The sequence below is a fragment of the Mytilus trossulus genome, chromosome 10 (assembly GCF_036588685.1).
Source record: "Mytilus trossulus isolate FHL-02 chromosome 10, PNRI_Mtr1.1.1.hap1, whole genome shotgun sequence".
NCBI lineage: Eukaryota > Metazoa > Mollusca > Bivalvia > Mytilida > Mytilidae > Mytilus > Mytilus trossulus.
In genome coordinates, this window is record NC_086382.1 from 7,005,611 (window position 1) to 7,031,033 (window position 25,423).

At 31.5% G+C, this 25,423-nt stretch overlaps 1 protein-coding gene across 2 annotated transcripts; it reads left to right on the forward strand.

Moving 5' to 3' along the window:
* Window positions 1-11,293: 11,293 nt before the first annotated feature.
* Window positions 11,294-24,083, forward strand: LOC134686791 (acetylcholine receptor subunit alpha-type unc-38-like). Of its 2 annotated transcripts, none has more exons than XM_063546561.1 (6): window positions 11,294-11,529; window positions 13,029-13,186; window positions 15,503-15,547; window positions 17,860-17,969; window positions 19,086-19,618; window positions 21,560-24,083. In XM_063546561.1, the coding sequence occupies exons 1-6, from the start codon at window positions 11,472-11,474 to the stop codon at window positions 21,928-21,930; spliced, it is 1,275 nt and encodes a 424-aa protein (XP_063402631.1). In that variant the 5' UTR covers window positions 11,294-11,471; the 3' UTR covers window positions 21,931-24,083. The 2 variants fall into 2 exon arrangements, with proteins under 2 accessions (XP_063402631.1, XP_063402632.1); XM_063546562.1 differs by having other exon boundaries at window positions 13,029-13,153.
* The last annotated feature ends 1,340 nt before the right edge of the window (window positions 24,084-25,423 follow it).

Below are 25,423 nucleotides of genomic sequence, written 5' to 3' on the forward strand. Positions count from 1 at the left end.
ATGCTCTTAAATCACAGTTTAAGTGGCAGCAACCTATCAATGGGTTGTTTCAGTTCGGCTGAAAATTTCAGGGAAGATATATCTTGACATATTCAACATGTTTACCCTTGTCAGATTTGCTCTAATTACTTGAGTTTCTGAGATATTAGCCAAAACTGATTTGACCTTATGTTCTTTACACATGGAAAAAACACCAAATTGAAATTGAAATAAAAAAAAAACACTCTTTATTGTTTTTATATATAATTTGTTAAAATAGAACAAGTAAAACATTTTTTAAATATCACCTGAGTTTGATCAATAATTATCGACTCGATAAGTTTTTATTTGCACATGCAGCTACTGTACTCGTAAACAACAAAACAGGTGTTTTTATCCTCATTGTTTTCAACACTTTAAATAATCAAGTTTATAAAGTTATGTGATTCACTGGTATTAAAGAGATAATCGTAACTGCAATTACGATTATCCCAATATGGCGACGGCAGATATAGGTGAAATCTTTATAGTCATTTTTCTAAAATGTAGCATGTTTTTGTCACTCAGCTGCAAGGTTTTTCTATACCATTACATCATATTTGAATCGTAACGGTGCACTGGAATTGTCTAAGCGCTTTGAAAATTGCCGTTGAAAAATTCGGGATGATAATCGTAACTCGGAAAAAAAGATAATCGTAATTATGGTATTAAAAAATGAGAAGATAATCGTAACTGGATAGTGTTTTATTGATATTGACACTAAATAACGTATATCTGAAAGCACATGATGAAATTATGGCGATGAATTAATCACGTTTCAACATCTTATGACATATCTTTTTGTGCATATATTATTAATGGTTCTAATAAAAACAGCTACATACTAATATATCACAAATTGGAAGGGTGAACAGGCTTCAAGAAATTTGGATACGGGAAAACACGAATTATGTTAAAATACAGAAAACTCCCAAGAACTAGGAATGTCACAAAATATTGGAATCAGCGAAGAGGCAATTCTAAAGGAAATTATGATATATAGCAATACATGCCAGAGGAAACGCATGTGTCACCGTACATCAGATTGGTGATTAATACAATTGAGAATGGAAATGGGGAATGTATCAAAGAGACAACAACCCGACCACGAAAAAACAACAACAGAAGGTCACCAACATGTCTTCAATGTCGCGAGAAATTCGATCACTCGGAGGCGTCCTTCAGCTGGCTCTAAGATTGTTAAAGAACATTAACTTATCCTGAATAAAAACATAGTAAATATAGTAAATATTGTTTTAAATCATTTAATGCAGGTGGCTATATGTGCTATTTCTTCCCCCGGGAAGCGACTGCTGGTTCAATTCTAGCCCATACCCTTTATGCCATAATAAAGTAGGAAAGTCGTTTAGTATTCGCCAGAGACAATTTGACGAGAAATTAAGAACAACAGTTTTGCACTTTTGTGATATGGGATATTGCTAATCCCCCTCTCAAAAAAACCCCACCTTAAACGCGCACATAACATTGAAACTTTGGAAACAATTAGAATATCTACTTTCCACAATACCTGACTCGACAGCTGCTTCATTGTCAATATCTTGAACAGGTACATGTATATATTACAAGTAATGCATATTGTTGTCTGATATAAGGGCATTTTTCAATAAAAGTGTGAATTTCAGACCTAAAAAATGAAAAATCAACTTATCGAAATTTTTATCTAGAGATATTTTGAATAACTCTATCACGCTGGGTATGGTTGTCCTGCGAGAGAACGTTCTGTGCTGGTGATTTGGTCCTGTTCTGTGCTGGTGGGTCCTGATTCTGTGCTGGTGGGTTTGTTTACATTGTATCAGAACGGCAATAAAACGACTGTTTTGTTGCTTAATTTTTCTCTGATGCGTCATAAGTACCATGCAAAGTATATTACAACAATATCATATTGCAAAAGTCCTGCAAGTTCGTTAAACGGAATTGTCCTAACGCTGTGCTGGTGATAAGAAAAACGGTCCTGGTTCTGTGCTCCTATGTCCTGGTTCTGTGCCTTTATATTTTAGTTGAAAAGGGCATATATTCAAGATCATAGATGCTGTATTGTTATTGACTTATAATTAACTGTTGTATGCTTTCTTGAAATTGACATTGTTGTGAATCTGTTTACTGTTATTATGAGAGAAAAAATACCCCTATTTTTTTATTATTTTTTTTAAAGTTGACTGTAATCTTATTTATTGGCCTGTTAATGGAACCCTTCTTGCCCCCTTTTAAGATAAGGAAATATGTTAACGATTTTCGGGATAACGATCATTTTGCAAGATCACCAAAATATGTTGTAATTTATACAATACTTATATAAAGTAGATGATGTGGTATGTTTGTTGTCAATGGACAAATTTCCATAAGAAACCAAAGGAAGTATGTGTTAACAACCATACGTCATCGTATGACCTTCAACAATAACCCATAAAATAAAAATGTAAAAGGTTTTGCATAAAAATGGAGAGCAAAAACATAGAACAAAGGACTTTCTGAGCGTTTGAATCATATGTCTTAAGCAGCTTAAAACACATTTGTTTGTGAACAATATAGTGCTGACTATAAGAATGACAATAGTATTGCGGGTTTGTTTGTTTGGGATTTTTTGGGGGTCGGGTTGAGGATAAGTTAGAGCGAGGTTACAGTGAAAGTTTTAAGCTTGGAATAGTTTCCAGTAAGATTTAAAAGTTGTATTTTAAAAGAAGAATGTATCTTAGTTCGATAGAACACTAAAAAAAATCACTATTTTATGAAAAGGCTGACTAGAATATGTCAGAGAATGAAGACGAGATAACCTAGAGAACACTAACAAAACTAAGATTTCTTAGCTTTTTTATTTCAAAATTCCAAAATAAAGTTAATATTTTTGATTAAGAATTACGGAGGAGGAAGTGAACAATGTGTCCTACTTTTCTATATTTAAATATTTTTATGAATAAAAATCAAAAGTGCCTTAATTTTAATTGAAAATGAGTAAATGAAAAAAATACCAAACTAAAATACACTTTTATTTTAATATTGGTAAAAATATCACTAAGCTTTAAATTTAGTTTGTCAAACACATCATCTCTGTAGTAATGACTCCCTACTAAGATATTTCACTTCATCCATGTTTTTCTGCATTTTTTTATATTGTGAATTCTTAGTTTTATTATATTAAAATGTAGCCTTAATTTATATTAAAAAAAAACTGAATCTAAAGCCAGATATATCAAACATTTTTGTTTCCATCTATCCGTTTTCCGGACATTAACAATCAACGTAAACACGCCTGGAAAGTAAAATGCGTACTCGGCTGTCTGTAACCGGCCATTTTTAGACACCCTCCTAAAAAAACAAGCCGGGGGTGGGGGTTCAGAGATGCAAATTAAGTACTTAGATCAATATTTTATCTTTTCGTGTATAGTTTATGACCCTTTCTATGGCCTGTCAATAACGAAATGTGCAAACTGCAATGGTCACATAACAGCACAGACAATGAATAAAAGAGATATAATTTTGTACATATACCAAGGGAAACTTCGTGCAAATCATTATTATTTATAGTTCATTTATTGTATTTAGTAGAAAAAGAGAATTTGGTGAAAATAAAATCACTATTTTAGTAGAAAATTCACAGACCTTTGTACAGAGATTTTTGTTATGTTTAGCTAACATGCCTCGTCAGGATGGAAGCTAAAAAGTCCACGAAAATTTGATTTAAAACCTTTATTCGTTCCAACAAAGTTATTGAGATTTTGTTGAGGATTTAACCGTCTACGACAACAAGAATTTGTTTTTAGAATTAACAGCTCTTCTATAAATATATGCAAAGCAAACCATTGATTAAATTGCTTGCTATGATTGTTTGGGTGTTTGTAAACGACAGGTAAGTAGTCTGATTACTATATACTAGAATTTATTTGGACAATAAACATTAACTTCAATTCCTGTCAGTTGGTATTTGTGCAATCAAATCCCAGTATGTATTGAAACTCCGCCTACCTGTTGTTAAAAAACATCCAAGCAAACATAGCAAGCAAGTCAGTCAAAGTTTTTTTTTGCATGCTTTTATAGAAGAGCTGTACTATATAATGCAAAGAAGCGTTTAAGTCTTTCGCCAAAAAGTACTATCAATTTCTTTTTGTCCTATGTAAACTTCCGTACCAATTACTTCCATTCATGATCATAAAATTGAACTGTAAAATATTTCTTGGTACCTTCTTAATTCCTTTATAAGTCTTATGTAAGCATAATTATGACAATAACTGTTGTGAACACTTTTAAAGTTCTGCTTCATAAAACATTAAAATGTGAACTAAGTTTTGAGACTTTTTTAATCGACACGAGTTTTTGTATATGAGAACATGGTTTATCTATTAGTTGAAGATGCGGCTTTTAACTAGCTTTCAGTACCTGCGAGCATTCGTTGTTCAATAATGTGTGTCTTTGTGTTATTATTTTATGTGATGAATTGTTGTAGTGGTACATCATTGTAACAATGAAGGAGGAAATGAGGAGGGTTGGTTGGGTGGAAGTGGGGAGGGGTATGCGGAGCGCTAACAAACATGTCTATGCGGCATGGGCTTTGATCATTGTTGAAGCACAAATTCAAGGGGCAATTAATATCTTAATAAGACTAGGAGTCATAAATCCTATTGACAACAATTATCTGCCCAATTTTATTGATTTTGTATCATTTGATTCAAATATAACCAACTTCTTATCCAAAATCACCAGCACCGTATCAGGACCCACCAGCACACTGACAGGACCCACCAGCACAGTATCAGGACATGAATAAATTGAGAAAATGCTTAATTTTCATAAATTGCAATGTTTTTTCACAAAATAGTTTTGTCGTGTGGATTTCGTTATAGAAAGCGGACTCTATGAGCATTTTTGTTTAATTTTTTCAGTTCGAGATTTTCTGAAAATGAGCATTTTTGTGTTACGCTTACTAAAACAGTTTAGAGAGTCAACTTTTTAATGGTTTACATATGAACCACTAAGAAACTAAATTGAAAAATCTCAACTGTTTTCTTCCATTTTTTATGAGTGAAAACGTCAAAAATCATCATTTTCGTTTTGTTTACATTTTTTCATTGATCACCAGCACCCGTCAGGACCGAATCACCAACACAGAACGTTCTCTCGCAGGACAACCATACCCACCTATTTCAGATTACACGAAAAACCATTTACAATGCATAAAGACTAGTTTAGAACGCCACACAATCATTACAAAATACTTTATATATTACTATAAAATATATACCCTTTATGACCCCAAACACGATGAGTAGATATCAAACAATGTCAAATCGCTCCACTTGCCAATCGGTCCACACTCTATCGCCACTTTATAAAAAATCCGTCCACTCTTGTTTACCGACTGACCTCACCTTTGAAAAAGTGTAAAATCAAATTGACTAATCAGTTTGAAAACTTACTTATTAACGAGAAAGGTTTAAACCCCACTGAATAATGGTCTGACAACTCGCCCAACTTATAAAAAGATCTTGCTTCCTTTAAGTCTGTCAAATTACTGTTTGGTCGTATCTAGTCATCCTGGTGTAGTGGTATGTGTCGTGGCTTGATATGCTAAAGGTCTGGAGTTCGAATCCCAGCATATACACCGGACTTTTTCTACGTGAATTTTGATAGATAGTCTTTTCCGTATAATTAATTATAAGTTTAATTGTTATTGGATTTGACATTCCCGCTAAAATGTTACAGACCAAAGGAAAGCATGCATAACAAAGAAACTCAAACTGGGGTGATCTGACTCAGATCACCCCTGTTAGAACAAAGGAGCTGGAATGTAAGATACCTGATCTAATAAATATACTTCGTCACCAAGATATTCTGTAGTTGCTATCTTTACTTTGTTTTATTAGATAAACTGTTCTTTTGTAAAATATATATGATACATGTTTAGGTTGATAAGGGATATGATACATGAATGAAAGCATACATACTTATTACAGTGCAACAATGGTTTTCCTTTTAAAGTTTTTCTTTCTTTTGAAAGCTATTATGCAATCTCTCAAGCAACGTGTATCTAATTAAATGTATCATAGTGGTTAAGTTATTCAAATTTTAACTACATTCTTCAAAATAAAATGTGCATGCCTAAATATTAACTGATTTTCTATGTTGTCTTAAATCACGAAACTACACACGATTTTAATAATGTTATTTTGGCATTGCACAAAGTCATGTTTTTGTCTTACTCTTTATGTCATCTTTTCACTAATCCCGTTGAAGTTGGATGTGTACTGATTGATAATTTTGTCTTAAATGCATGATTGCTTTATTAGTTGTAACTCCCTTTGACCTAGCAGTCAGTAACTGCGAGTACTCTCAGATCTGGACGTAGTGCCGTTTTGTTGTTGGAATGTACAATTACACGTTCACGTCCACTCTGCTTTTTTGTTATATGTATTTTTATTTGTTTTCATCTGATGAGATAAGTCTGTTCAACTGATTTTTAGAGTTCTTCTTAAGTTATACTGTTGAACCACTGTCCCAGGTTAGTGGAGGGTTGAGATTCCGTTAACATGTTTAACCCCGCAACATTCTGTCCCAAGTCAACAGCTTGTGATTAAGTGGTTAACGTTTGTTTCTGTGTTACTTATTTGTTTTTCGAAGAACAAACTATAAAGATAGCTATCTGTGTAGATATATCAGGTCAACACAGAAATGAGAACATGGGGAAAAGCATAATATCTTTGATTTATGATGGAATCATTCATAACATGCTAAATATTTTGTATTGCTATGAGTTACAATTTATGACAAAAATCAGCAAAGACCCATCGAAACAACATCTCATAAACAAATTTAATAATACTTTTAGATATTTGGATGATATTTTGGCTCTCAATAATGACGACTTCAGTATGTATACTAAAGAAATTTATCCTGTTGAACTTATTTTAAATAAAGCTTATACTAACAATGACCACTGCCCGTTCCTCGATCTTGATATCTATATCACTAACGGAAAGCTTAATACTAAAATTTATGATAAAAGAGATGATTTTTCATTTCCTATCATTAACTATCCATTTTTAGATGGTGACGTGCCCTTGTCACCATCTTAACGTTTACGATTCGCTCGTGTGTGTAACAATGTTTTAGATTTTAACGAGAGAAATTTATGTCTTACTGAAAAATTGTTACACCAGGGTTTTCGATATCACAAACTAGTCAAAACATTTACTAAATTTTATCATCGGTATAAAGACATCATTCGTAAATATAACTCAACATGCAGACATCTTATACGTTCAGGTATTTCACATCCATTTTTTATGGAAATATTCTTTATAAAGCACAAAAATGTAAGTATTCACTAACAAAACCTTTAAATAGACTTATCAAGAAGGGATATAGTCACGATACTGTTGTCTGGTCTTTAAAGATTGCATATTTTGGCGTTAATATTGATTCACTTATAGGGTCTTTGTTTCGGAACTAAACACATTTATTAAAAAAACAGTTGTTGGCATGACATGGGTTATGTTCTTCTCATATATGTTATGATGGTATGATACTTAACTTCTAACGAAAAGGAATGTGCCTGGTATTCATATGATGAAATTATAATCTTCCAATCAGTTTAATTGAAGTCTGGAGCTGGCATGTCAGTTAACTGCTAGTAGTCTGTTGTTATTTATGTATTATTGTCATTTTGTTTATTTTCTTTGGTTACATCTTCTGACATCAGACTCGGACTTCTCTTGAACTGAATTTTAATGTGCGTATTGTTATGCGTTTACTTTTCTGCATTGGCTAGAGGTATAGGGGGAGGGTTGAGATCTCATAAACATGTTTAACCCCGCCGCATTTTTGGGCCTATCCCAATTCAGGAGCCTCTGGCCTTTGTTAGTCTTGTATTATTTTAATTTTAGTTTCTTTTGTACAATTTGGAAATTAGTATGGCTTTCATTATCACTGAACTAGTATATATTTGTTTAGGGGCCAGCTGAAGGACGCCTCCGGGTGCGGGAATTTCTCGCTACATTGAAGACCGGTTGGTGACCTTCTGCTGTTGTTTTTGTCTGTGGTCGGGTTGTTGTCTCTTTAACACATTCCCCATTTCCATTTTCAATTTTATCAATTCTATTTTTAAAAGACAACAACGATTAAGGAAAGTCCACATTGTGTGTCGCTGTTACCGAAGTGCGGGTATAAAATGTTGAGTCTTATGTTTACGAAACGCTCGTCTGGCGTATAAAATTATAAATCTGGTACCTTTGATAACTATTTACACCATTGGGTCGATGCCTGTGTTGGTGGACGTTTCGTCCCAAATTGTTTGAACAGCCAAGTAGTCAGCACTTCGGTGTTGACATGAATATCAATTATATGGTCATTTGTATAAACTTACTGTTTACAAAATTATGAATTATTCGAAATACTAAGGATTTTTTTATCCCGCAACTTTTCGGAATTTTGGGACATCAATGCTCTTCAGCGTTGTACTTATTTAGCTTTCTAATTATGTTGATCTGAGCGTCACTGATGAGGCTTATGTAGACGAAACGCGCCTCTGATGCATTAAATTATAAACCTTTGATAACTTTTTAGCCGAAATAAAGTATAAAAGAGGGACGAAAGATACCAGAGGGACAGTCAAACTCATCAATCGAAAACACTGACAACATCATGGCTAAAAATGAAAAGGACAAACAATAGTACACATGACACAACATAGGAAACTAAAGAATAAACAACACGAACAAAAAATTGTCGGTTTTTAATTTTTGGCGCATTCTTAATTCCAAATTAAACATTTTGGCGGATACTGAAATGTTTGCAGTTAAATAATATAACAATTGACTATCGGACAAGTGTGCATTGGTATGGTTAAATGATCCCTCCCACTTAAACGATGGCTTGTGTTTATTGTGACATTCTTACATACATGTACCTGATCAAACGGATACCGGTAACTTAAATCTTTCTCTGTTACAGGTTTACACACTTTTTGTAAATGTTGCATTTGATAAGTTACATGTACAGAATTGAATAAATTATCAAGAGTGACTTGCAACTTTTATATAATTTGGCACTAATTAATAAAGGTAGAAACCTTGTTAGAGTACCTTACATTTTTATATTATTTGACACTTATTGTTAAAACCTTCATAAATTCATAACGTTATTGACCTGCCGATCGATAAATAAAATGATAGTTAACAAGAAGTTTTCACATTTGTAGAAAGTATCGAATGTATGCATGGATATAAGTGAAAACAACTTCCATTTATATCTCCCTTAAAAGGTTCTCACCATAAAAAGTAATATCAGCCTTGCAAGAACATTACCTGGAAATTTCCATTTGAATTGTCTCACAATCCACGCACGATGAGGTTAAGGGTTATCATCATAAGAATGTCAAACGAGCTAAGTTTGCATATTTGACCATTATTTGGTGACATTGACCTTGCAATAATGACACCAAGAAATTTCGTGGTATTCAGGTTGACGTAAAACCATTGGTTTCTAACAATATTGTATTAAGAATAATATAATCTCAAAAATACTGACAAACTCCAGAATGATCAATAACTAGAATAATTGCCCGGAGAGTACCACCGACCGTCGGAAAACTTCCTTATAATTAATAAGTCCTAAACAATATATGAAGACCTGTCTGTTTCAGTAATACACAGTTATCTCGATTTCATAAAGGGATATTCCACTAAAAGGAAAAGACTTAAATGTTGATAACACTTACCAAAGATGTATTTCCATTTCATTCTTAGTAATATTTCTATACAAAACAAGAAACAAACACAACTATTGTTTCGCTTTGTCTAAGGCCGTATGGTGACCTATTATTGTTTGTACTCACATGCCGTGGACTCGGGTGGATAGGTGTTTCTCTAAAAACAAACTATCTCATTGTTCTAAATCTTCATAAGCTCGTACTGCGTGATCACAATCTAATCGGAGGGATATTGCTAACTTCTTATCTTTCTTCCTAAGAATTTCCTGTGTGAAGTCAGCGTCATAATAATAAGAAACAATTTGAGAAGACGAGGGACACAATTGGTTCCCGTTAGAATTCCGACAGTCTGTTGAAAAATACGTCCTCCAAACGTAACAAATATGTTATCAATCAAGAAATCAAGCATCTTGATAATGTCAGATTCAGAGAATTTTTATAAACTGGTAGTTTGTTAGATCAAAGAAGAGGTCCGGTAAGATGTTGGACACTTTCTAAACACTAAAGTTTCTACTTCAGTAGTTTAAATAAGTGTATGTGAAAGACTTGAACTGATCATCATTTAGTCATTTAAGTTGATAAAATTCAAGCTTGAATATGGAAAATCTATCAAATACATGTATGCTTTAAAATGCTATGAATTATCACTTTTCAAATGTTTTTTGTTAAAAATGAAAGTGGCCGCATCCGTGATCACTCTCAACCTTTATATGATGTGTATTATCATCAAATACAACTTACATTTTAATATCACGAATGAAAACATATGCGGCCACTTCAATGTAAGACGGAATCCGTCTAAAATTTAACTCAACTGCTAGATTTCAGTAATTTAGCATGGGTTAATGGTGTTAGTACCCGATACATGTGCATTGTATTGTAAAAAACAGTCCATATTTATTAAACATAAGTACTCTACTTTCCAATAAATTGGCTAAAAATTTACATTTTAACAATTATGTAAAACTGCCATATTTTGGGGCCAAAAAGGTTGCTTACTGGACCTACTCCTTTATTGCTAGAAACGCTTTGTTATCTGTGAACAGAAACAGGACATAGACATTTAATATTTAAAAAATTTATTTGTGATCAATAACGAAAAAGCATGCTTGAATGCTTTCAACACTTCAAACAGGACATGGATTGACATTAGATAGTATATCTCAATCAAGGGAAATTTATAATTAAATAAAGACAAATCAAGTTAAATACTTATTGCCATATCATTGCAAATTGATATGATTGTAAAGAATGAAAAAAAAATATTAACTTTTATCTTTGTTGGATCCATTTCACTTCCTTGAAGCAAAAGAAATGTTGTGATCTAAATTGAAAGACTTTAAAAATAGTTTTTAACATGATATAGAAATTTAAGATTATTTCTTTGTGAGGTGATATGTCTATAAATAAAGATAGATGCATGAAATGTTGATTTATCTTTTGTGCACGTGGTTATTGGCTCCACCTTTATGCAATTCAATCCATTAGGTAGTACCGTCAACATATATAAAAGCCATGCATTCCCGTTTTAGGATTACACCTTTCTGTTGACTTATTTTAACATCCGTCGTCGTTAAAACAAAAATGTAGATGGGTAATATGCCGATAACAGAGATCAGCGTTAGAAATTACAGTGACTTCCGATAAAATAAATTACTAAATTATAAATCGAAATATGAATATACTGAGAAACAAATAACTTTTCTTACTGCTTGCTTAACATCTTAATTGGAAAATGGTATCTACAGGAATCTCCGTAAGAAGAGGAATTATGTTTGTTCTAATTTGTATAGGTATGTTGGAGGGAAGTACATAAAAGGTCAAGTTTATGCAATTTTATAATGTAATTAGCAAATCATTGTAGAAATGACAGATATGTAAATAATGTTTGCTTTCTTTAAAAAGGATGGGAACGATAACTATCATATATTATACGAATATATAAACTATCGTGTTTTTGTATGTAATCTATTACAAACGTTTTTAAAATTTTGATTCGAGTGTTACTGGTGACGAAATTTTACGTATCTTTGACGAGATTATATACTTTAAAAAGGTAATAACAGTATGTTATATTGCTTTCAATTACATAGTAAAGAAAAAAGACCAAAGAAACTTAAACACACTTATGCTGTTTAAACACATAATGAGACGCATGATTTATAATCTTGCATGGAAAATCTCCTTTATCACTGGTTACATAACTGTTTATTGACTTACGAGAATTACACAGGGTCTTATCATGCTTATGGTGTCCAACTCTCACCTGATTTAGCACAAGTTTAAATCAAAACAAAGTCCGCGTATCAATGATCAAACGTATTTGATCTTTGAAAATTAAAAAAAAAGAAAGCAGTTTAAAATTCTTTACTCTCTATATAAATGAATAATCATTAATTAGAGTACGTATCATAATGGAATAATTGTATTGATACTGAAGATAACTGATCATAAATTGCAATGCAATTGTTCATTGTCTTGAGGAATTGGTATCCATTCTTAAATATTGAATATATATTATGATGAAACAAAAGATATGTTTTTAGCAAGCAACGTGTCTTAAACTCTATAATATGTTCATAGAACTCATGGCCGACAAAAAAAATATCAGTTCTATATAATTTACTAGTGTATAAGACTAATCACAGGTGTTCGAATCAAAAACAGTTTTAAGTCAAAATATAAATCAAATTCGAAGATAATTATAATCGGAAATTTTAGAAAAGATGTGCTAAAGCAATCTTTCTATGGTGGAAGAGTTAAACAAGTAAGTCCCAATCAATCATTGCTTGTATGTTTTTTTATATACCTTCGGCTTTTATTGTTGTCAAGAAAATCTATTGATATCGTTAAATACTTGATTTATCCCGCTGCAAAGAAAATGCCTTACGCGCCGGGAAACTCATTTGATGTTATTCTATAAAATATCATTATGTTTTTTTTTTTCAGCTTGTGGTATATCTTTAGTATTTTGTTTAATGTATTGAAAATCGATTTTCGACGTATATTTAGCGCTTGACATAAAAAAAGATAGATATATATTAGTTGTAAACTTTTTGAATAACGTTTCTTTTCTTTTTGCATAAAAGATACAGAACTGATATACAAACAATTGAATTATATTCTAAATAAACAAATCAGTTGAATTCATGCATTTTCATATGTGTAAACATTATGGCTTTCTGTAATTCAAAATAATGAAAAATAAAAACAATCAGACTGATTATGGTCACGTTTTCATAGTGCAGCTACCGGCTATTTCAAATAATGAATAATGATTTATTTTTTTTAGATTTATTGAAACATTCGACATCTTACACTGTGAACGACGCAAATGAAATTCACAAGTTCTTATTCAATCAGACTGATAATGGTTACAATAAACTGGTCCTACCTAACTACCCTGTAAATGTACAGGTAGAGTACACATTATTGGCTCTCAATTCGTTGGTAAGTATATTCTCAGTTTTCGGAAATCTGCAAAACGTATCATTAAAATACAAAACATTAAACAAACAAAAAACAACAAAAATGCTCACTGTGTACATGTATCGATGTGGCCATGATGCCATAAAAAATTGTACAATTGCTTGACATATCATTTCTCTATTGTTTCAAACTTGTTTTCTTGCCAATCATAGCTATAAATATATATATACATGCATATAGGCTGTTGATATGTTGTTTTTGCGTAATTTTTCATGTATTAATTTGTTAATTTAACCATTCCTCTCCTTTTTCATATCAATATCCTATTTGATTTCTTTATGACCGGCTGCTTATCAAAAGTAAGCTATCTTTCTATTATTATGTTGAGCGGTACGATACTGGACAACGATCAACGATAAACTGATTCATATTAAAACATATTTAACGCTGCTGAATTCAATTGAGGCGTTCTTTCCTTCATTACACGAACCAGTACTCTACAATACAGAATCGCTGGCGGTAGCATACAAACTGACGATGAACTGAACAACTGAAAAAAAGATCTTGACATTTCAGCTAATAATAAATGCTTGCATATAAGAGTTTTTCACTTTAAAACGACCGTTTCAGTAGTTAGAATTGTTTTCAGTGTAGATATTAACAAAAAAAACGACGAAAAATATAGCCAAACTTAAAATCGACTTTTCAAGTCGATTACAGTTTTTATGTAATAGTGCCCTCATATTTTGTTTTAAATTTACGCAATAAACCCGGTATTTAAAAACCAATTAAGATATAATTTTCACTCATTAGATCTTGAATATTGTATTCTACTCTGGACTTATATGTCTTTATTCAATTATTCTATTCCAGAACAATAGGTTATTATTTTGAAGAACCAAAAATAGACAAATCCACGTTTTAACGAAATTGAAATGTGACCTATACGGATGTCTGTTTTGGTGCAACATATTCATTACAATTTTTTAACAGTTATATATTCATTTTCTATAGGTGAACAACAATAGCACTTTAATTCGGTGAACATTTGATTATTCAATAATCAATCAGAAGTAAACTGTGTTTGAAAAACAAATACTGTAAAGTTTAAAAGGGCAAACAAGTTTTAAATGTTAATTAATTCTGAATATTAAACAACTATGATAATTTCACCTATTTTTCTCCTGCACTTTGAAAACTATTAGTAACACAATCTTCGTAAGTCCACATAATACGCAATGACTATATTCGTATATTTCAGTTTGATTATTTTAGTTATAATTCTCTAATATTATAATGAAATAAAAAACAGCTTCAAATGTATATTCCAAGTTTCATCAGGTTTAGATGTGACCAAACTTATCAAAACGGATATACTTAAACAATAATCAATAATCAATACACGTAAACACATTCAAATCCAAAGCAATTTACTAGCTTTATAATAGGTACGATTTGTTTAATGATTTAGTTGTTAATGGAAAATCGATGATAAGACAATACATGCACAATGTATTTATTGTATTAAACAAGCACTATAAATATTATAATTGTCATGCATTTTTTGTACATAACAAAGTTCTTTTCAACAGTTTAAGTATGATTTATATTATATTCAAATCAGACAGGTATTATTTGATCATTTATTACCTTAACAAAAAATGTATTTCTACATTGGTATGTTTTTGGAATTTTGGATCCTCACTGCTCTTCAACTTCGTACTTGTTTGGCTTTATAAATATTTTGATATAAGCGTCACTGATGAGTATTATGTAGACGAAACGCGCGTCTGACGTACTAAATTATATTCCTGGTACCTTTGATAACTATTTCTTAGGCAAAAAAGTTGTAAAAAGTCATATATAAAAGTTAATATCAAAATGTTACTTAACTTTAACTCAAAGTACCCAGAAACTATGTGTTTAATTTATTATACAGCATGTTAAAGTGCCAATTTGCTATTGTTTAGTACGATGGTGAAATTAAACTCTAATACAAAGCTTAGAGAATAATCGTTTGTTTCATGTTACCCTCTTGTACCGAGCAACTATCAACACCAAGACAATACCATTTTATATTGTATTATTATCCACAATAAATAAAGAAGAATGTTCAGTGCATTCAATTAAATAATAAATTCTTATAATGCATATTTGAAAGTATATTCAGAACTAACTAAATACAATAGCCATTGTCTTAGTCTCTTTTGTTCATTCTATTCATTTATAAATTTCATTTAAAAGTTTGCTAGTATCATCTGACATTTTTAATAACCTCTTTATGTTTTTGTTTGTTTTACAAATTGATTTATCTTGTAATTGTTTTATCTTTTTAAGGACATAAAGGAACAAGTATTTGGGACATCAGGATGGTTTGCCGTGGTTGGTATATCCATTTATTCTCAATACCTTTTAAGGTTAAGGAACTATGTCGCTGATTTTTGTAAAAACAAATATGTTTTTGATACACACATTTCCGTTATAAACTAATCATATGCCAACCACTTCTTTTTTTAGTGTATTAACTAATCTGTTTGTTACCTAGTTGGTAATGAAAAGTGTTAACAATCGACGTGTTTTGGTTAAGAATTCAACGACGTTACGCTTCATTGCGGATCAAAGATAAAAATATACTTTTACCTGTGTGAATAAACTCTCAAAGCACACAAAATCTTAATTATGAGTTAAGTTTAAGGACAGACACAGACGAAGGACATTCGTTTAACTAACAAATTGTCAATGCAATTTCAATTTTTTTTTCTTTAATTGTATGATTTTTTATAATGAAACGCATGAATAAGCAATCTTCAGTAATAGACACAAATAACAGAAATCAAGTAACACTTGTAAGATTTATCAAGTCAAAATGATTCAATTGACACCTTACAATTGATTAAATCAATTAAATACTGCTTCTAAAAACTGCAATGTCTGATCTATCTTAAGTTTTTTGTATTCCCACCATAGTTTGCGTGCATATATTTTTTAATTACATTTGGACAGTATATATTTTTTTAAGTAGAAACAAAATTTCATTCACTGGTTTACTGCTAACAAAATCCTCAGACACACCAAAATTTCTTTATTTGCGAAAAAGGGTAAGAAAATGTCACAGTTTCTAATATAGTATATCACGTGCATAATGTGTTGCAAGTAGTTTTGTATAACACTATATACCCCAGAAATATGAAAAAAACCTCTGATGTTTTAACAAAAAAGGATGTTTCTATTAATTTTCCTTTGAATTAAAATAAATTACATGATAAAACCCAATAATAATTAGTCAAATAAATACCAAAAAAAATTAACTGAATATCAAGCTATTGTAATAGGCATAAAATAAATAGTAACCCAATGCATATTTAAATCTGTTTCTCGATTATTACGGTAAGATAAATCTAATAACTTTCCATTGATATTTGTGTACAGGATTTCGATTCTTTTTTAAATTTTATCTACTATTTTTTTCAATATTGTCTAATATAGAATTACATTTCTATCACACTTTTTCATCTATTTGGAATTGACCCCATAAATCCAACAAAATTATTATTGATATTATAAGTTTTCAAATTAATCATATCAAATTAATATAAATATCTGACACCAGATCGTTAATACAAAATACACAATTGTTAATATATTTATAATGATGTTTCAGTTCAGCCATGTGGCCTGAGTATGTATACAAGTATTGTTATGTTCAAGTTATTCTGTGGATCTAAACATTTATAGAGCAAAGACATTTTTACACTATAGCACAAAGAGTAAATATTAGAACTCTTTAGCCCCTCTCTCCAATTACAGTGTTTGGACATACCTCCAACCTTTTTATTTATATGTTTTTTTTTCAATAAAAATATGAAAGAATGTGTTCTGAATTAACGTCAGAACCCTTTCTTGTGGGTTAGAAAGGATGGTCAGAACTTGAATCGTATTGGAAGTGCTAAAGTTTGTATATTCAAGCTTTATACAGTTTATCTTAGCTGTAAAACTACACAGATTTTCATCCACTTTCACAAACTCAACTTGTACACCTAAATAATAGTTAATGTACCTCCCAGAAAGAATCAAAACAACATTGTTTTTCCTTACTAACTTTCTTATATACTCAAATCATAGGCTTAAGTTTGATCTAAATTACACTTCAGAGCAATACATTCTGAACAACTATCAGACAAATGTAAACATAAGTTTTGGCACTTTTGATCACCATCCCGTATTAATAATGCTTAGCTATTCACTCAATAAAAATTCAAGGCAATTTCTAAAAGCTTCACTGAACAATTCAAACACTACAATAAATGTTTTTTGTTAATTTTTAATAATACTTGTATCTCAGACTCGTCCTCATAACAAGATATTTAAAATTGTGTTTCCTTGTAATGTAAAACATGTAAAATGTTTATTTCAAAAATAGCCGAAAGAGATTCAACCCCCTCCCTTTTTCCCTGTCCAATCTTCCTGCCATCTTGCCGTTGTCTTTGTAGTTATCGCTTTGAAATTTTCTACTTTAATACTTAAGGTATAGTTTCACCCTGTCTATCTTGTTTTTACCTTTTTATCATTTATTAGTACCGTTATTAGACCATCTGGACTATTATGCATGTATATATTTTTTATTTAGTGTAGCTTTACATTTGAAGTCATACTCGAAGATTTACTGTTGCTTTAACTGTTATGTGCAATTTTAGGAATGGATTGACCGCCGACTATCATGGACAAATTCATCCTTTGGATATATTGACTATATATATGTACCCGAGGACCAAGTATGGCACCCTAAATTGATTGTGCAGAATTCGTACGTGTTCAAACATTTTTACTTCATTAAATTTAAATGTAAAAAAACACAAGAGTTGTAATTTCATTCGTTTAATCGGTCTGTGCATTAGAGTGCAATTAATTTCTCCTTGGTGTTTTGATTAATGTAGCATAGAGGGGGTAAGGTTTTTTCTAAATTATTTTACGGTATTTTATTGCCCATGTTATCATTCCGCACGACAACGTCAATCTGAGCAATCGAATTTTCTTGGTAAATTTTACTTCTGGTTAAAAGTTTATTCAGCTTTATATTTTAAGAGTTTTTTTGTTTGATACTGATGTTTATATATTATATGTGTATATATATGTATCATTATGAATATGTTTATTTCATATTAAATATAGAGCATTGACGTTGTCATGCGACTATCAACTTTACAAAGTCTTTGGTATTTATCATTGCCTTTTTTGGCGTGTATATTCAGAGTGTTTATATATATTTGGATATTTGGTACAAGTATTGGTTAAACTTGGATATTTGGCACAAGTATTGGTTATACTTGGATATTTGGTACAAGTATTGGTTATACTTGGATATTTGGTACAAGTATTGGTTATACTTTGATATTTGGTACAAGTATTGGTTATACTTGGATATTTGGTACAAGTATTGGTTATACTTAGATATTTGGCACAAGTATTGGTTATACTTGATACCAAATATCCAAGTATTGGTTATACTTGGATATTTGGTATAGGTATTGGTTATACTTGGATATTTGGTACAAGTATTGGTTAAACTTGGATATTTGGTACAAGTATTGGTTATACTTGGATATTTGGTACAAGTATTGGTTTTATGTCATCATTGATGAGTTGTTTACACCAGGAAAATAAAGAATGATAATTATCTTTTACAGAATTGTTTACGTGTATACGCGCATAAATCGTTTAATATAAAAATTAAGAATTAAACTAAAAATTAGATACTGAAAACGAATAAACCCATATGTGAAAGAATCTAAATGTCTTGTTTATTTGTGTCGATGGGATCATATTTTTGTAAAATTCAACTTGAAGACGTCACAAATACATGTTTTCACTTGTTTTCTTGGTAACAAATATCTAACAAAATTTCTTATTATTTCAATCTTAGTATTGTGGAATTACAGAAAAGTCTTGGTGCCGAACAAACAGTCCGAATAAAATATGATGGAGAAGTACTATGGGAACCATCAGCTGTTTTGTCCACGGCGTGTGACATGAATGTCAAGTACTTTCCATATGACAGTCAAAGTTGCACCATAGAATTAGCTAGTTGGGGTTTCCCTACAGACGCTGTCAACTTAGAGTTCCTCGAAACTGGAATAAATACATCTAAATACAACGAAGATGGAGAATGGGACCTAATATCAACCTACTCCAAAAATAAAACTATAATTGATGGGAAACTTAAGTTTTCAGAACTGTTGTTTGAAATGGAGTTTAAACGATATTATAGCCATTACCTAATGAGTGTTATTTTCCCGACCATTTTAACTGCCATATTAACATTCGTCACATTTTTTCTGCCGCTTGAATCTGGAGACAAGATTGGATATATTCTGACAGTATTACTTGCTTTGGCTGTTTTATTGACGTTATTTTCAGACAGTATGCCTACAACATCAAAACATACATCTGTCCTAGGTAAAGTTACATTTTTGTATTATGCATTTACAATATTATTTACACTATTTGTGACGTTGATATTTCGTGTGACGCACAGTTCATACTTATGTTGTGCTGTATTTGAGTTATGTCGTAAAATAATTTTGGGTGTTCGTTGTTATTCTTTGGTTTACATATTGAAATGGACTATGATATTATTTATTTTATGTATTTCTCTGTCCTGAATGATCTCTCAATTTGTACTTTATTCCCGTCACGTAGTGTTGTTTATAGCGCTTTTTTGAAACATTGCCATATAAGCGGGAGGTTTAGATTGCCGTCAATCAACCATTCTTTTCTTAAAATGTCCTGTACCAAGTCAGGAAAATGGAAAATGTTATCACATAGTCCGTGTTTGTGTGTGTTGGCGTTTGTTTTTATAGCCGTCCAGTGTTTCTATTTTTACCGTTTTATGACTAGTGAATAGCGGTGATAAAATCTTGCAATTCACTAAAAGACTGAATATAACAGAATAACGTTTTTCTCAGACTTTTCATAGGATGGAAAGATCAAATGAAATGATAAATTAAGACCTACGTTCATTTACAAGTGCATATTTATTGACATGTTTTGCAAAATTGGTATATTAGAAATCGACTTCTCGCTGTAACCAAGAAAGTTCTTTGGGTTGTTATATGTCCTATGTGATACAAAACTAAATTTAAATCGAGCGTCACTGGTGAGTCTTTTGTAGACGAAACGCGCGTCTGGCGTAAACATAAAATTGCATTCCTTGTATCTATGATGCATTCATTATTAAATATGAATGTTATAACCAAAACTAAAGTAAAGTTCAGCATAAATGAAACAATGAAATGAATAAACACAAATTTAAAAAAAAAAAAAAACGAAGCGAGGCTTGATATGATGCCATAAAATAAGCAAAATAAAACTAAATAATTTCCGTCTATACACCTCAATCGACTCTGCATACTTCCCGGTTTTGTTGAACGTGAAACGTACTGCAGATTAAATTTGGTTGTTCTCCTTGGATTACCTTTATGATTAATTGGACACACTATTTGCACATATGTTTTGTTGATTTAAAATTGACGAATAGAGCACTGGACTATATAATTTTACTGCAATAATAACTTCAATAAACCATGACGACTATTTACTGCATAATACGGCACGGACTGCCTGATCCTATTGCATATGTTCTAACGAACTTTTTTTCTAACGGATAACATTACCGGCGTGTAATCTTTATCAGCAACCATCAAGTTGATACTTTATAACTAATGATACCGTATGTATCTCAATCATCATTTATTAACAGTCGACGGTATTTAAAACGTGCTATATGCATAACAAAATCGGGCCTAAAAAACCCTGAGTATTTCAATAACAGGCCTTGAGATATCCATGTTCTAAACTGACAATTCTACTATCCAACTCTAAACTCAGCACAAGTGTGTGCTTTACTCATTGGCCATATGTCGACTTATTTGAAACTCACCTGTGGAATTTCAACAGGTGGCTAATCACGTTGAACACATGGAAGGTCTGCTTGACTATATACATGTAGTTATATGTTAGCAAGCATACACCCTCACACAGAATAGTTCTATATACAATACATGTATATCAATAAATTAGGGACGAAAGATACCAGTGGGACAGTCTAACTCATAAACCGAAAATATACTGACAACGCCATGGCTAAAACTTAAAAAGACAAACAGACAAACAATATTACACATGACACAATATAGAAAACTAAAGAATAAGCAACACGAACCTCGGGTGCTCCGGAAGGGTAAGCAGATCCTTCTCCACATGTGGCAGTTGAAGTTTGACTGAAGTGTGTTACACCAACATTTCTAAAGATGCAAATTTTTTTACAGGGATGATTATTAATCTGTGATATTTTGTTATGAAAAATACAAACTTTTGTTTTCTTTTTACTTTTTGCAGTGGTATTTCTAACAGTAACATTAGGAATGGCCGCTCTTGTGGTTATCTTTACGATATTTATCATAAGACTTTTCCATCAACCAGAACACGAGAAGGCACCAAAATGGATGCATTCATTGGCGAGGAAATTCTTGCAGTTAAAGTGCAGATCCGGGAGAATAAATCAGCTTGATCATCTTTATCAAAGTCAGATTTCTGAAAATGATAAACCAAAAGATGGAAGAGTCTGTTTGGAGAGTAGTGAGCCATTTGCACCGTACAGCAACAAGGAGTTAGCAGAGTTTTTTGATTATTTCCTGTTTGGTGTTTTCACAGTTTTATATATTTTGGTTCTTTTGTGTTTTCCAATAGTTCTGAGTACCTCAACATAATGCAAACATGACATGAATATAAATTACATGTATGTTTACATTATGTTATTATATAAGGTTGCACTTTGTAAATAAAGCTGTTTCTCAAGCCACACCTCTTTTTGGGGAGATCTAGAATATTCATAGAAAATTAATTTTGTTTACATACTGGTTCCCAGTTATGCTCTTTATGAGACATAACTTGGAAATATTACCAATAAATATGCATGTGCATATTGTTAACATTTAAATCTTTGGTAACTCTTCATTCGAGGTAGGGGTAGTTAAGAAAAATTGTGTTAGTTTAAATCTGAAATGTGCACGGCATATAAACATTGATAATATGCTGCACAGCCCTATAGTTTGACCTTTGAAAAACATTGTAGTGCATATGAACTTTCAATTCTAGTATAAAAAAAAATTCAAAACTTCTTAGTAAAAGTGGTACAGTTTTAGCCGTAAAAGGAGTTCCTATGGGAAATTGCATTGTCAATATTTACAGAAATGCAATCTATAATTCGTATCGTAAAACAATTTCCTGTTTTTGACATGTATAATTCAAGATAATAATTATCAATTATTGCATTTCATACCATTGGACAAATCAATTTTACTCATGTTGTTTCCTTGACTGGAATCTGTTTCACTAACTGTCGTTTGTTGATGTAGTTCACAAGCGTTTTTCTTTTCTCCTTTTTTATATAGATTAGACCATTTGTTTTGCTATTTCAATTGTTTTACACTTCTAATTTTGGGACCCTTTAATAGCTTGCTGTTTGGTGTGAGACAAGGGTCCATATCCATAAGTCGAAATTTGACCTTTGATAATTACATTAATTTTACACATTGTTACTTGGATGGAGAGTTTTCTCTTTTGGCACTCATACCCCATTTAATTGATCTTATTCACAACAAAAAAATCATTTTCGTGGTAGTCTAAGGCATGAAGAGTCTTCGTTGCGCTTTTGTCTCTTTACTTTTGTCAGCTATCCTTTAGGATATTTGATGTTGGCAACAATTATCCAACATGTCGAATACTCATGTGTAGGTATTTATCGCTCCATTAGTTTTAACAGTATCATTAACGTATATCAAAATGATCCAAATTGTTTTGGTTTTTTACTTTTAAAAATTGCTGTTTGTATACTAGTAGATGTATTTGTTGTCAACAATGAGTTCAGCGCCGTTGCTATGATGTAGAAAAGCAATTTCTATAAAGTACATTGTACTTGATAATGTTTTGAAACATTTATATAATGAGCCTGTAACTTAATGGTTTGCGATGATTCGTGTTTGTGAAACTTAATATACTTGATATTGTTAATTATCTTACCTCTTGTAGATTTATAGAGAAATAATTGGTTAAAGGACTCAATGTGGTGACTATGCATATTTGATATAGAGTGTTCTAAAAAATATAGGGGTAGCAACCATACATGGGTAGTTACCATATCAAAGGATTCAACAGACGAAGTAATTAGTACATGTAATGAACGATTGAAATTAATTCATAAAAAAAATTTAAAGCTAAAAAGTTGCTATTATTGGCATTTGTTTTTCTGTATAGACAAATGGAAGTAGGACCCTAATACTAAATTTTGAAGACTTGACAGGCCGCTGGTAAAATATCACATGTGAAGACAGTCGGTAAGTGCTTCGCGCTCACCCCATATGAAGTTTACTGACCTTATATATCGTGTTTGGTCACTAACACACCATCTTACTAATAATATAAGGACATTTATTTTCTCATATTAGCTCATTTATATATATGTGATATTTGGTTTCGATCATTATTGATTACTGTAGGAAGACCTATAATAATGGCTTACATCCCAATCATTTAAATATCTCATTTGGAATCATCTCATCCCTGAAATTATATTACTTAAAAATTAAACATATTCATTAACGCCCAGCCCTTCTTATATAAGAATCTATATATTAGACGATATAAGGCATGTATACATTGTAAACATTTTGGAATTTTCTTGTGTAAACGTTTATTGTTCCAACAATTACCGCAGCCATCCATACTCACATTTGTTTGATGTCAGTACCTTTATGACAATGTGTTATTTATTGTGTTTTACGTACTTTTAACAAGATTGATATTAAACTCTTTTTAATTTGTTCTAAATTTCAGTGTAGATATTATGTTAAGATTTGCTACATGTAAATGCTTTTATTATTTGTTTTTATTTAATCCAGTACGTTTTTAATCTCCAATTCAAAACTGACGTATGATTTGAATGCTCTTAAATAAAATTCTTCCACATAGTTTTTTTTTTGTCGACACCATTCGCATTACAAATTAACTTTCTTTTCGAAATCATGGATTGGAATGGTTGAAATCCACTGGTTGATCCAATGTTAACGTATGATTTAGCTGTTCGTATTACACTATTTTCACATAAGGATTAATTCTCACTATGCTGATGTTTGATGAAACTAAACCTGTTCCACTATACTGACGTATGTTTTTGTAAAATACAGACGTATAGTTTAGCTTCATAGTTCTAGCTTTTCATTGATAATGAAACAGCCGGATTTATAACTTGGATCTATATTCAATTGTCAACTCAAAATTCCTCAATAGTAACATATACTCGAGCTCTATAGGTGTAATACCACCATTGATTTTTCCCTGTTAAATTTGCCCTTTTCAAAGAAATTGTGCAGAAATTTATCTAAGTTTCAAACAAAGAAATACTTGACATGAGTAAAGTGTTATCCTCTACAGTACTATAGAAAGAAATTCACATTGCATTCCATTGCATACAAGAAAATAATCATTACTGAAAGTTAATCAATCAAATGATCACCACTACTTTTTTTTATCTGTGTGCAAGCTTTAGTAACTTCAAGCTTCCAAAATATTCTATAGAACCCCCCCCCCCCCCCAAAAAAAAAAAACAACAAAAAAAAACAACAACATAGGGTGTCTTGAATTATCCACGATATGTGTTCATGACCCTGAAATGACCCTGAAATGTTTTACTGCAATAAAATGTAGGACGTCTTACCTACAATTGCCAAATTCAATTGAATATTTTCTGTAAAACTTGAACAACAATATTAAAGATATGAATACACGAGTATGTGGGGTATTCGTCAATGAGACAGCAACCAAATGACTTGAACTAAAATATTAAACATACGAATACAAGGTGATGTGAGGTATACTGTTTGCTCATTATTATTTGTTGGATATCAATTTTCTATGAACCACAAATTAAAATGTTCAACGAATTACAATTTTATTAAGGCTTCGTTCTTATGTTGTACTGTTATATCACTGTCCCACGTTAGGGGGGGGGGTTGGGATCCCGCTAACATGTTTAACCCTGCCACATTATTTATGTATGTGCCTGTCCCAAGTCAGGAGCCTGTAATTCAGTAGTTGTGTTACTTAATTGTTTGTCGTTCATTTTTTTTACATAAATGAGGCCGTTAGTTTTCTCGTTTGAATTGTTTTATATTGTCTTACAGGGGCCTTTTATAGCTGACAATG